This window comes from Eutrigla gurnardus, assembly GCF_963514095.1.
Source record: "Eutrigla gurnardus genome assembly, chromosome: 9".
Classification (NCBI taxonomy): domain Eukaryota; kingdom Metazoa; phylum Chordata; class Actinopteri; order Perciformes; family Triglidae; genus Eutrigla; species Eutrigla gurnardus.
The window spans coordinates 15,060,562-15,074,095 of record NC_139923.1 but is presented as its reverse complement, the minus strand read 5'-3'; the positions used below and the strand labels follow the sequence as shown (position 1 = coordinate 15,074,095).

Sequence of the window (13,534 nt, the reverse complement as noted above, 5' to 3'; positions counted from 1 at the left end):
GATGTCATCTAAAAGCGGGAAATCCTATGTTATTTCTGCTCAAATAAATGTTCAAAACTATTGATTTGAGAGGTAATGAGTGGATTTTATCATGACTACACCCTTTAATTGGGATTTTATGTTTGGTTGGTGCTAAACTTATATCAGTGACTTACACAAAGAGGGGAAATTGTAGTGTTTACTTGTTATTACAACTCATTCTGCCCTAGATCTTTTCATCAAGCATCACCCCGAGCCCTGCTGTTCACTCTCCTGTTGGTCTTTTGCCGGAGGCTTCCTCTCTAATCAGTTCAGCCACACTAAAACCACACACTCTCTCTCACACACACCTTTTGTGACGCACCTTTTGAGACTCACATTTCTGCGAGGAGTCTCTGCTAATGACAGCGTGTGACTTCACACACTGACACGATCACCTGCTTGACTCTTCAGTCAAAGCACACAAACGTAAACACACAAAGTCATCTCTTCCTCTTTTATGTGGTCTCTCTGGGCCAGGTCCAACCTATGCTTGCCTATCTTGACCTGAATGTTGCTGCTTTGCAGAAATTACACCCCTTCCAACCCCGCAGTCCCCCAGCAGTTCAGAGGGGCTGCTGGTATTTGGGGCCCCAGGCCAAAACCTTTCATCTGGGGCTTTGGGAAGAGCACCGGTCTGGTCTCTTCAAACACACTGGGAGATAATGGCTAGAGACACACGGGGAGGGGAAACGGCTGTCACACGGGCTGAGAGCGGGGGCTGCAGCCGCTAACAGACACCCAGGGGTGGTTTCAGGGTTTAAGGAGCTGTTGATGACTTATTTGGCTGCTGTCTTAAAATGAGGTTTTATATGATTTTGGAATAAAGGAACATTACTGCTTCATTGAAATCCATATCTCAAGCTTTATTAGTTCATTGTCTGCATGCAGGGCCGTTATAAATATGAAGGGCTCAGGTCAAACCTAGTGGGGTTTGAGGTCATCCTGGTGGAGAATTTGTTTTCTATTTAAGGCATTATGTTGTTATCTATTTGAGGCCATTTAATAATAGAACACATTTGAGGAAACAGGATAGTTTCCAATTGTCTTCATCATTCTGGAAACACAACACATGTTGAGGATGACAGATTGTCACCTAAAAAGAGGCAAATATTGTCTGGAGTTGCTACTTTTACGTTACATATGTAGGGTAGTAATTTGGCATAAACAGCGTCACTCATTTTGCAACCTATTTTAGTTATACAGAGTTCACAGAATGACTGACTGTTGATATGACTGACTGTATAGTAATAGTAGTAGTAGTAGCAGTAGCAGCAGCAGCATAACCACCTCCCCCCCACCTTAACCCTTCTTCTCCCTTGATTTTTATTTTGGACATTTTAAACACGAGTTCATGGTCTCAACTAATAGTTTCAAGTCTTGTTAAATACATTCCTTTCATAAATTTAGAATTTAGATTTATTCCATTTAGAATAAATTAAACTACAGCAGGATATACTTTACATTGGTAGCTACCACCGTGTTGTCTGGGTGTATTCTGTCTTTTTTATGATCATTTTTACCCTTTCACAGTGTTTTCAGTTTAAGAACGTTAATAAAAGTGCAGGTGGTATTTACTTACTTAGCTCCACTGTGTCTCATGTCAACTCTGTTTACAAAAACCAAAATGGCGACGACCAAAAACCAAGAGGGCTCTCTGGGAACCATGAATATCCGTGCAAGATAATTATTAGTTATGCCAATAAAATTTTGTGGATGTTGTTGCATATTTTGATGTAAAAGTGAAACGCTGACCTGCTGTTTCAAGATCACCACAGGATTCATCCTCTATGCACCATGAATGTTTTACCAAAATTCATGGCAGTCCATTTAATACTGACAGACATTTCACTCAAAAAAAAATGTCAACCTCGTGTGCTGGAGGATAAACCAGAGGATAATAAAGTGAGCCATAAATTATTGTATTCTACACAGTTTCTTGGAAATCCATCATTTTCTATTTCTATTATTTAATATTTCAGTGTTGACCAAAGTGGTGGACCAACATTGCCTTCCCGACATTTGAGCAATGTGGCTAAAAAAGGAAATCCCGGGGCAACAAAGCTATCATAGATATTTTCTTTCACATACTTCAGATGAAGACGGGAGAGAGCAGTGAGCGTGAGTGGTTTACTGAAGTAAAGCTGTAATTCAGGGTATTATGTGTCCAATTATGATGAGTGAAGAGGCAACTATTCAAAACCTTTACCCAAAAATGTAGTAAATGGAACCTCTTTGTGTGACAAATAGGAAAATAATGTTCTCATTTCATGACTGTGTCCGATAATGTCCCCGTTTGAGTTTCCACACCGTGTTTACGTTTGTTGGGAAGAACACGATGAATTTGAATGTGTCTGTCATAGGAAGAGTAGACAGTAATTGTGGTTTATGGATGGAAAACAAAGAGTTAGGGTTAACTGAGCAGTTCAGTTTCGGGCAAATCACAAGTGATGAGGCATGCTCTAAACTAGAGGTCTTCAATGTTTTTCAGGCCAAGGACCCGTTGGCTGATAGTGACACGGTGGAGAGACCCCCTATTACACATACCGGGCCAAAAATAATGTGTAGTGCAGCTTATTGTGCCATGTATAAAGGTACTTAGTAATGATGTATGTAATGCTAAGCCATTCAAATTATAATTGTTGACAGATTCATATATTTATAGAACATATTGGAATTTCTCATTAACACAACAATTAACATTTTTATTTGCTTTTGGAAATTTAAAAGTTTGGAAGAAAAAAAGTTTGGGATCAAATAACTTCGGGGACCTCCTGCTGTAACTCTGCTGACCCCCCTTGGGGTCCCGGACCATTATGACGAAAATCATTATTACAAGTAATTTGGTCAATATGCCATATTGATATCAAGATTATTTAACCCAATTACTCATGATGCGCTTATTGGACTTTTTAAAATATTAAAAAGGTTTTAACAGTCGATTTTTTTCTCAAACTTTAATCCTCACTTTAGATAAAGGCTTACTTCCTGTCATCTTGGCTCATGCTGAACTAAACAGCCTGGCTGAGAGTGAGTCTGGAAATTTAGGGAGCAGTGATTCCTTCAGGATTCTGTGACTGTGGTGGGTGGACCTCAGACCCTCAGGGGTCAGGGTCTACGAGGTCCAGGCGGGTGAGCTGTAAAACTCATGGATGGAGCTGCGACTTCTTCACCCTGGGCCTTTTCCCCTTACCGACTCAGTGCACGTTGGGGCGCACCGCCACAGAGGAAATGGGCCCGGCCCTAGGCGTTGTGCTCCATGTGTGCACTAAGGGTCCCGGGGAGCCTAGTGGTCAGCACACATAGAAGCCTCTGCTTTAATCACATAAACTCAAACTGAAATTCAAGTGCCTTTTAAGTATAGTGGAGAGCCAGATAATTGAACACTTTGGTGTTTAATGCAACTTCTGGTTTAAAACAGGAAGATTATGATGGCAGAAACATGGGAATGTGGTAAATAAACAGATCATAACCTTGAAAAGTGACCACAACAGTGATCTGCTGAAGCAGTGGTGGTTCTGGGTTTTTGTTATGTCGTTTCGGTGTCAGTCAAGTCGTAAGAAAAACATCAGTGGCAGCAGAGGGCTGACCACAGAGGAAAGCATTGCGTGCAGGACTCCAAGAGGCTCAAGACTTTCAGTTTGGGGGCCTCTGAGCAATGTGGCTCTTCTGGGGGATGGCAGACAATAATGTCTGGAACAGCTTCAAGATTCACTGTATGCTTGTGTCAGGAGGGCAGCTTCCATCTGCACTGTGATCACCAGCCTTACTGAGATTCGGGCGGTGCAGCAGCAGCACATTCTCTCAGGCCCCAGCGGAGAACTGGAATTGCTCTTGTTTTCCACCACGGCTGCTATTATTTCAACTAATGACTGAAATATGAGTTCATGTAGCAATATTTGCTGTGTTACTCGAGGCCAGGGCAAAACAGAAGGAATGGAATATTCCCTGTCAGCTTCAACAATCAAGGAATACGAAGTTGGCAGTCAACAATGTTGCTATTTAAAAAGACAACTTTGACACTTACCAAATTGTTTTGCCAAGAAGCTGTCATGAATCTGTTCTTTTTTTTTGTAGCCTAATAAATGAAACGTGCTGTTTTTCATGCCTTTCTCCATCAGATCACATGTTATAGTGTAGGGTAATAGATTCAGATTCTATCCAGAGCAGAACAACAATTGATATCCCTCATTTATATTTTAAAGCTACGGGGTCAGACTGTGGTCATTCCGGGTTGCATCATACAGAGAAAGGCTGTAAAATACACCTGCATTGTTAACTATTATTGAGTATTTTCTCCTACTGTCAAACGGTCTTTAACCTTATAAAGCTACCACGATTGTTTGCTTATGTGACGTTACAGCATTTTTGCGCTTTATAGTTGCAGTCTGGATAAACAAGATGTAGCTGCTTTTTGTCTTTTTATTGTGCACCCAAAAAAGGATGAAAAAAGGTTGAAATATCAAACATCTGTTGGGTTTGCCTACATTTTAGTGGGGTGAAACGAGGCTAAGGGGTCAACTGGTTTGACCTGACCCTCGTTAATGGATGCTAATAGAATTCAGGCTGCACCTGTGTGCAAGATGTGGTGATGTGGTATTTTACATAAGCACACTATCTCTAAAGGTATTATTAGTGAGCTGAGATGGAGCTAATCGTTTAAAACGATTTTATATCAGGACTGCAACAAATTCTTATTTTTAATTATGAAGCATTCTGCTGATTATTTCCTTCATTAATCAATTGATTGTTTCGTTTGTAAACATTCTGTAAATGGTGAGTAATGCTGTGGTGGTCCTAAGCTATTAAAAATTAATTTGAATTATTACAATAATGTACAATAATTCAAAAGAGAAAGCAGCAAATCCCGAAGCTGGAGCCATGAAATGTGTTTGCATTTCTCCATCAAAAAAACATCAAAATAGTTGACAATTCATTGTCTGTTCGTTGACTAATTGATTAATCGACGAGTTGCTTCAGCCTGTCTGTATTGCGTAATTGGATTTACAACAAAGCATCAGACAATGTCATGAAAAGAGAAGACTCAAGTGAAATATGAAATGCTGTTGATATACCCGCTGTGTGGCTCATGTGTGATGAGGTAACTGATCACTTCAAAGGGGATGCCTCGTCTCGTGACGTCAGGCGCGCGCTCCTCCTAAGTGTCTGCCCGCTGAGCAGAGAGGCAGCAGAGGATGAGGAGGAGATGAGCTGAAGACACGCTGGGCGGACAGCTGCTTATCTGTGAGTGACTTTTTACGACTCCAGCCGGTTTGTTTCCCATTAAATGACGTCCTAATGGCAGATTTCAACGGGAGGTAGTTCGTTTCTTACTCTAAACTGCTGTGCGGTTGAATTTCAGAGCAATGTTAGTCAACAGAAAGCTGTGGTAACGTTGTGATGCGACTAATATAGGCTACTTATTAATAGCTTTATTGAAAATGTAGCAGTAGCCTAAACGTTTGATACTTAAAAGCAATAATTGAAGCTATAGCCTAATTGAAGCGTTTGTCTAATGACTGAGATGTGAGAAAAGTTTAATCTACGTCTAATCGATTCACTGTAGGCTATCATGCAGGCTATTATAAGGGTTTAAATGATTATGAGTGTGAAAAGATCATTTTTTTATTCAACATGAAGAACGTGAACTTAGCATCTTAAAGGCGTTCAAATTAAGCTCGTGTGTCTTTTCACGTTGGTGTGGAGACCTGCTATTTTTTTAATTGTGAAATTGAATAACGATTACTTCGTCGTGTATTTTTCATAATATTACTTTCAATCGCCCTGAAAAAATAATTTTGATTTTGATTTTTAATAATTTGTATCCTAACAATCACCAGTCTGTGGCTTCACGGCGCCCTGCTCCTGACATGAGAGCCGAATAATTCTGTCTGTCCTTATCCGCAGAGGAAAGCATCATGCTCAGTCTACTGCGCCCCCTACTGGCCACCTGCTTGTACCTGCTACTGCCTGGTGGACAGGGTTGGACCCCCGGGTACAACAATGGCTTTCACTACCAGGACATCACCAACGGAAACGGAAACGGAGAGAGTGGGTCCTCTGTTTGTCTCTGTGTGTCTGAAACTGAGGGCTTTGCTGTATGTGTGAGCAGTGATGCATTAGATGCATTTGATTACTACTGATACATTACAGCCTATAATAAACAAGAACGTATTATTAATAATTGAGCTACCAGAAGTGAATAAAGTAGTTGAAATTAGGCTACAGATTGCACAGTGAGTATAGCTAATTTTCACCTTTAACTATATTTTAATGCTAATGTGTCTGTGAAGATTCTCAGTCATCCAGGTCGTTGTAATCTTCAAAAACCTAAAGCGAGTCCAATTGCCCAGGATAAAACTTCTGTAGTTTTACTTAAGTATGATTGTCAATCCTGTAACAGTAATTTTTCACTGTAGTATTAAGACTTTACTGAAGTAAAAGATGTGAATGCTTTTTCCACCACTGTGCGCAAGACACAGATCAATGTGCTTCATGTGTGTGTATTACAACACGTGAATGTGTTCAGAGAAGACTACTATAACTCTAACCAGTGTTGGTGTCTATGCAGAATATAGAACAGTACTACATCTACTTATCTAAACTTAAACAAAGTGACCATATGGTTATATTGCTCTTAGCGTTAAATATTGGCTTGTTCTGTTCACAAATTATTCTCTTGGTAAACTGCTTAGTCTCAGTAGACCATGTCCCAATTGTAAATGTAAATGTTCCAAATGTGTCCAAGTGTATTTCCTGTTGCATGTGTATGAGTATGTGAATGACATCAGCTGATATGAAGTCAAGCGTTTGCCCAGTAATGAGATTTTGTTGAAACAACCTTTATTAAGTGAGAAAGATAATGTACATAATATTCCATATAGAGGAAATAATAGGAAAGACTGTGCACTTCAATTGTACAAATAAGGCCAATGCTCACTGATATAAATACTTTGGAAGAAGGCAGAGTTGGTCCTGCAGGGGGCGTACACACTGGTGGTTGTACCAGTTTAGGGGTGTGTAGTTTATGACTCAATAACATTCTCTGAGTAGCCTAGTTTCAGGAAAAATATAGGTGCAATTAAAAACATTTATGACGGACCCATTCCACTTGGATTGCTCAGTGAGACGGTAGCCTATTGTGTTATTAGTTACACCTGAGTTTGCCAGTTTAAAATGTCTACTGTGAGGTCTATACAGCTAACTGATTTTAACTGGGTTTTAAAGTGAGCTCACACCAAACAAAAGTGACAGAATTAGTCATATTTAAACGTCAGCATGCAGATTTGATTCCCTTTTGAATTCACAGCTTTTGAGTGTGCTTTTCGCATGAATCAAACACAAATATTTGTAATGATATTCAGGTAGTTTGTGGGCGGGTCAGTTAAAATAAAATCGAAGCATATTAGTTAAATATTACCTAAACGTTCATATAAATATTTAAAGGCAGAGTAGGTCACTTGGAAAAACCACAGAGACTTTGACTTTGAAGGCATTACCGAACTGAAAAAGTCCCGTTCGTTCCCCCGTCCAAGTGCGCACAATCAGGAAGTAAGCATTGACACAGGCAGGATTTTTTTGATTAGACAGGGTTTTTATAGTCCTACCACACCCACAGATGACATTTTTTTTTATTTCATAGCATTTCATTTATTCATTGATATAAGGATGTTAAAAGGAGTAATATAACAGAAAGTGTTTCTGAATAGAATCACCTATCTTTAAGTCATAATTATTTTTAAAACATCATTGGTTGAATGACTAAAGGCGAGAAGATACAGCATATGCTGACCACAAATACCTGAGTGAGTGGAGAATTGACATGGAGTCGGTGAGGCGGGAAAGCGGGTCGGGTATCATTTTGTCTTTATTCATTGATGGGCAGTCAAAGGACCTGCCCATCACTGGTATCCAATATGTATTAGTTTCAGGGCTCTGTATCCTGACTCACTGACATGGTTTCCTGGGACACCTAAATGGAACAGAGCCATCATTAATGTTTTTTAGTTATACAGTAGATATGCTATATTCATTTAAATGGCTGCTGTTAAAAACGTTGTGCAATGTGTTAATCCATAAAATAAGATCCAATCACATCCCATGCAAGTACCTACTCCATTACCGACCAGTTCAGTAAAGGGGCGCCATAAGGGGGGGAAGTTGGACGATTCCAAGGGCCTAGCACTGACAAGGGGCCCTCCAGGGCTTAGGTTGGAGGGGTGGGGGCCCAATATTATATTCTTTCATAGGGCCCAAAATCTCTGACTGAACCCTTGGTTCAGTAGACTACTACCTTTCCACACAGCAGGGTTTGAAAGCAAACACCAGAGATATATATCTTCAATTATCCCATCAATACCAAGTATAGGCAGGATTCAACTGCTTAATTTATGTTGTATTTCTGGTGTTGTCTTTTCTTTTTAGTCTATTTCAATGGAGTTCGTCTCCACGTGGAATCCCCACAGCATTCAGTGTCGGCCTCCAGGGGGAGCAGTGTCACCCTCCCCTGTCACTACCACTACGAGCCTGAACTGCCCAAACCACGCAGGACCCGGGTCAAATGGTCCTGGTTGCCGGCTAACACCGTCAGTGCACCTGTATCTCCTGAAGCCTTCACCAGAGAAACTGAGGTTATGGTCGCCATGGGCAACCGCCACCGCAGCTACGGCAGCTTCAAGGGCCGCGTGCGCCTGCGACGCTCTGTACCGGGGGACTTGTCCCTAGTCATCAATGAGCTGCAGCTCAACGACACGGGGAGATACCGATGTGAGGTGATCGATGGCCTGGAGGACGAGAGTGTGACAGTGGAGCTGGAGCTGCGGGGTGAGAATAGAGTGTGTTTGTCAAGTGTATTGATGAGGGTTAAATGTTGTGTGAGGAATCTAGGACACTCAACTCATGAGTTTGCTTCTGTGCTGTAAAATTTGAAAATTACTGTGGTGTCATATCCCGAATCCCTTTGAAGATGAGAAAGTGACACAAGCTGAAAAGTCTTGTGACTTTTGTGACTTGCATCTTGTAGTTTCATGTCTATGTGATAGGTATTGCCCAATTTCAAGATGGGACCTGATGAAACTGCTTCTTCTTGCAGTATACACTGTATAAAGCACTTGAAATAGTTGAAAACATGGCTGATAACACTTCTCCTCCCAATGTAGGCGTGGTGTTCCCCTACTACTCTCAGAAAGGACGCTACCATTTTACCTTCTTTGGGGCCCAAAAAGCATGCCAGGATCAGGAGGCCACTCTAGCTACATTTGAGCAGCTCTTCACAGCGTGGGAGGAGGGGTTGGACTGGTGTAACGCCGGCTGGTTGGCTGATGGCACAGTGCAGTATCCAATCACAGCCCCGCGTGGTGGCTGCGGGGGTGTGGACTTAGCTCCTGGTCTGCGCAGCTACGGAAAACGGCATCGCCTCCTCTTCCGCTACGATACGTTCTGCTTCTCCGCCTCTGTCAAGGGTCAGTGAGTGTGTTTGGCAAATAATTAATATATCACAACATGATCATCTCTTCACTTATGATTCTCTCCTGCCTTAGGGACGGTGTACTTTTTAAAGCACCAGACCAAGCTCAACTTCACAGAAGCAGTCCAGGCTTGTGTCAATGATGGAAGTCATATTGCCAAAGTGGGCCAGATATACGTCGCATGGAGGCTGATGGGATTGGACCGCTGTGACGCCGGATGGTTGGCTGATGGGAGTGTCCGTTATCCTATCATAAAGCCCCGGGCTAACTGTGGCCCACCAGAACCAGGGGTGCGTAGTTTTGGGTATCCCCCTATGGACCAGAATTTTGGCGTTTACTGTTACCGGTAGATGCTTCCACTCAACTCAAGACACAAACAAACCGTTCTAAAAGCGCACTGATTCTAAGCCCTGTTTGAGAGGTTAGCATTAGCTGTAGCCTGAAAGCAAATTAGCAGTTAGCCAGTTTGTTAATTTCTGAGCTATTTTGAGGCCACTTGGGTTATTTGCTCTCCACCTCCTGATCAGTATTGAACTTTACTACCAGTCAACAGCTGATACTTATCTACATCCATCATGTGATACCACGTCTACTTAAACAAAATGTTTACATTTTTATGGCCAGAAATATGTGGGCATGTGAACAATACACCCATGTCCCATTACAACACCATAGGTGTAAGTATGCTGCTGTAACAGCCTCCTCTCTTCTGGGAAGGCTTGCTAGAAGATTTTGGGACACCATCTGCTCTCATTCAGTCACAACAGCATTAGATAGGATGTTTGCCAACTAGGGGCGACTCACCGTCTGCATTTCAGTTCTTCCTAAAGATGTTGAGGTTAGGGCTCTGTGCAAGCCATTCAAGTTCTCCACACCAAAATCCACCAAATCAAGCTAATTCTGCTTAAACTCATTTGCAACTGTTTTTGAATTGTCCATGATAAGATGATTCATTTCAAATCAAGGGAAGGTGTTCAGACTCAATCATACTCAAATAAAATCACTGCTCTCCAACCATACCTCGTCGTTTATCTACCCTCTATTTATTCAACACAACGTTTACATTGTCTTTTTTCAGCAGTGCCCTCCAGAACATTTAAAGATTCAATCTTAATGCCACAACCGCAAACTTTTCAATTAAGTGCCTTGCTAAAGGGCACTTTGATGGTTGAGGGAGTGGAGAGTGTTTGTCATTATTTTCCTTTCCGATCTTTCCAGCTGGTCCACAATTGTACACTTACTTACTGTAGGTTACTCTTTCTGTCTTTCTAACATTGTGAAATATATTCAAGTCTTTGTTTTGTTGCCTTAAATGTATCTGTATCCCATTTTATAAAGTATTATGCATCTCATCTTCATTTTTCTGGGTGAGTAGATAGAGAAAGCAGAAGTTATGAGTGAGTATCTGTATTGTTGTAATATTTAAACTACCTTGTTTACATCCATTGTGGAAGAAGAAACAGTGTTTCATTATGTACATGTATCTTTTCTTTGTTTATTATGTGTGCACGCATTTGTACTATTTTCTACAAATGAATAAAAACAACTACTGTAAAGATGTTTTAAGATGAAACACATTTATTAGGTAATTTAAGAAAACTATCATTTGTACATCAAAGCCCCTCTAAATAGCAGTTAGAAAGCCCTATGACAAACAAACTTGAAATCTGAGAGTGAAAATATGTACAACTATTCGAACTACTGCTGAAGTGCCTTAAACGTGCATTCTTTTTTATGGCCAGCAGGGGGAGAATCCTCTGGCTGCAAAAAGAAGTCTGCCATACTTCTCACTCTATTATCAGTAAATAATGTGTGTTTATTGTCTCAATAGCTAATACAGCATAATGATCATTTAGTAAATGATGGTCTCATTTAGAGTACAAGAGATGACAAAGCAGGGTATTGTTCTGGTCATGGCCATCTTGTGATTGACAGGTCACTAACATGCCATTGTAGTTTTACAACTTCACCTCTTCGCAGAGTGTTTTCTGTTCATGAAAGTTTGTTACACTTTGATCACCTATAAATGTCTTTTTCAGTGTTCACGTGGTATTTACTTAATAAGCTCCACTGCCTCATGTCGCATCTGGTTGCAAAAAACAAAATGGCGACGGATGAAAAAGATGGTTCTCTGAGACCCATGAATATCCGTTCAAAACTATTATTAGTTATGCCAATGCATTTTGTGAATGTTATGTATTTTAATGGATATGTGTATAACTCTGACCTGCAGGTGGTGCTAGATATTTCAGGATCACCGCAGTCACAAAGATTCATCCTGATCTGCACCATGAACGTTTTTACCAAAGTTCATGGCAATCCATTTAATACTTGCAGACATTTCACTAAAAACAAATGTCAACCTCGTGCGTTAGACTTGCTAGAGGATAAGCCAGAGGATTATTCAATTCTCTCAGAACCATATATTATTGCACAGTTTCTTGACTATCCATAGTTTTTGAAATATTTTAGTGTGTTTCAGGCGTAGCCACTGGCTGAATTTGGCTAATGCTGTTAAAAATGCTAAGCCAACCAAGAGAGTTATCACAGTTAAGAGCCCAGTTATCTCCAACAACAACTTATCCAACGAGCCAATTAATCACATAAAGATGTTGATGAAGTTTGCGATGCTTCACTTAGAGTTTTGCTGTCTTGCTTGTGTGTCAGAATTAGGGGTGTCTGTTTAAATAAAAGTGAATCATGTAGCATTTCCAACGTACTACACAACAGTACTTATTTCAAAGTAAGGATTACAAATGAAAACTCTATAGCCATTCTCGTGCTCATGTGAGGCTGCTAGCCTGCAACACAGCAGAAATATTAGCTTCAAAGTTCAAAGGTTGGTCTGTGTGGCACCAGAGCATAAAAGTGGCAATTTAAAACTAATCTTAGTTTAAGATTTATCACTCTTAACAGCTCAGCTTTGAGTTGTATTCTAACATTAGCATGCATGTCAGTATATTGTTAGCATGGTAGGATGCTAACATTTAACACATAACTTGATTTTAATTTGATTTATATTAGGTGTGATCATTCATTAAATGAGCTTGAAAGGAATTCACCCTCGTTTTTGAGGCACCCTGTCATGAATTGTACCCTGCATTATCTGACTGAAATCCTATTTGTTTTTGATCTATCACAGATCTGTAAGGGGAGTTGGAGACCTGGAACCAGATTTGAACTGAAGAGTTTGAAAGTGGAAATGTTGGCTTGTTGGGTGGCGCTACATGAAAAAAATCAGGATCTCCTCTAAGTAATTAGAATTGATCCGTAAGTGTGAAAGTTTTGTTTTTGATTTCTCTATGTAAATATGTTTTAGACTGACAGAATGACCAGCGGCCATTTGTACAGTTATGGCTAAATACTGATTAATAGTTCTCAAATTACATCTTCAGAAATCTTTTTGGATGCCCTTTAATTGCTTTACCTATGAAACCGATGTTTTCAGAGATTTTCATACACCACCACTGTTTGTTGTTGCTCTCAAGGTGCGATACAGTTTCGCATACAGACCAAATGGGAATGCCAGGGTAAAGAGGTGAGATGGGTAACTGACCCTCACAAAACAGCCACTGTATGAAAACAGCGTCACTCTGTCTGGCTGCACGATGCACTTTTAGATGAGTGGGGTCGAATATGCACTACGCCCTCCTGCATCCAGGTGAACAGAAGTCTCAGTGATTATGGCCAGCAGATTTTTATATACACATCCTATTTACACCTGCTGGCCAAACATGACTGGACACACACATATAAACACACAGGATTACGTGTCTACACACACACCCACACACGCACTTACATCAGATTAAGTGCACACATGTACAGTGTGACTGGGCAAACATGGCACATAGATGCATATACAGGAGCAAACACATATGTACTTATATACATACAGAGCTACACACACAGAGCAGATATGTTTGCAGTAACTCTAGTGATGAAGGCGGTGGCTGTAGAGGCCGATGAAGGAGCTATTTACTATGTGTTTTTTCATAGCTGGGTTCCACAGGAAGGTAAAAACAAACTAAATGCCAGGTTTGTTCCTC

At 40.7% G+C, this 13,534-nt stretch overlaps 1 protein-coding gene across 1 annotated transcript; it reads left to right on the top strand.

Annotated features, from left to right (window-relative positions):
- The first annotated feature begins 5,201 nt into the window (after window positions 1-5,201).
- hapln3 (hyaluronan and proteoglycan link protein 3) lies at window positions 5,202-11,087 on the top strand. The gene is made up of 5 exons (XM_084017633.1): window positions 5,202-5,262; window positions 5,926-6,069; window positions 8,443-8,841; window positions 9,177-9,479; window positions 9,558-11,087. The coding sequence occupies exons 2-5, from the start codon at window positions 5,937-5,939 to the stop codon at window positions 9,833-9,835; spliced, it is 1,113 nt and encodes a 370-aa protein (XP_083873759.1). The 5' UTR covers window positions 5,202-5,262; window positions 5,926-5,936; the 3' UTR covers window positions 9,836-11,087.
- The last annotated feature ends 2,447 nt before the right edge of the window (window positions 11,088-13,534 follow it).

What these genes read in the sequence shown, in the direction of transcription:
- hapln3 (XM_084017633.1), top strand. Translation starts at nt 5,937, where the DNA reads ATGCTCAGTCTACTGCGCCCCCTACTGGCCACCTGCTTGTACCTGCTA. An exon ending in CGGAAACGGAAACGGAGAGA is followed by an intron (nt 6,070 to 8,442) that starts GTGGGTCCTCTG and finishes TTTTCTTTTTAG; the next exon opens with TCTATTTCAATGGAGTTCGT. An exon ending in CTTCTCCGCCTCTGTCAAGG is followed by an intron (nt 9,480 to 9,557) that starts GTCAGTGAGTGT and finishes CTCCTGCCTTAG; the next exon opens with GGACGGTGTACTTTTTAAAG.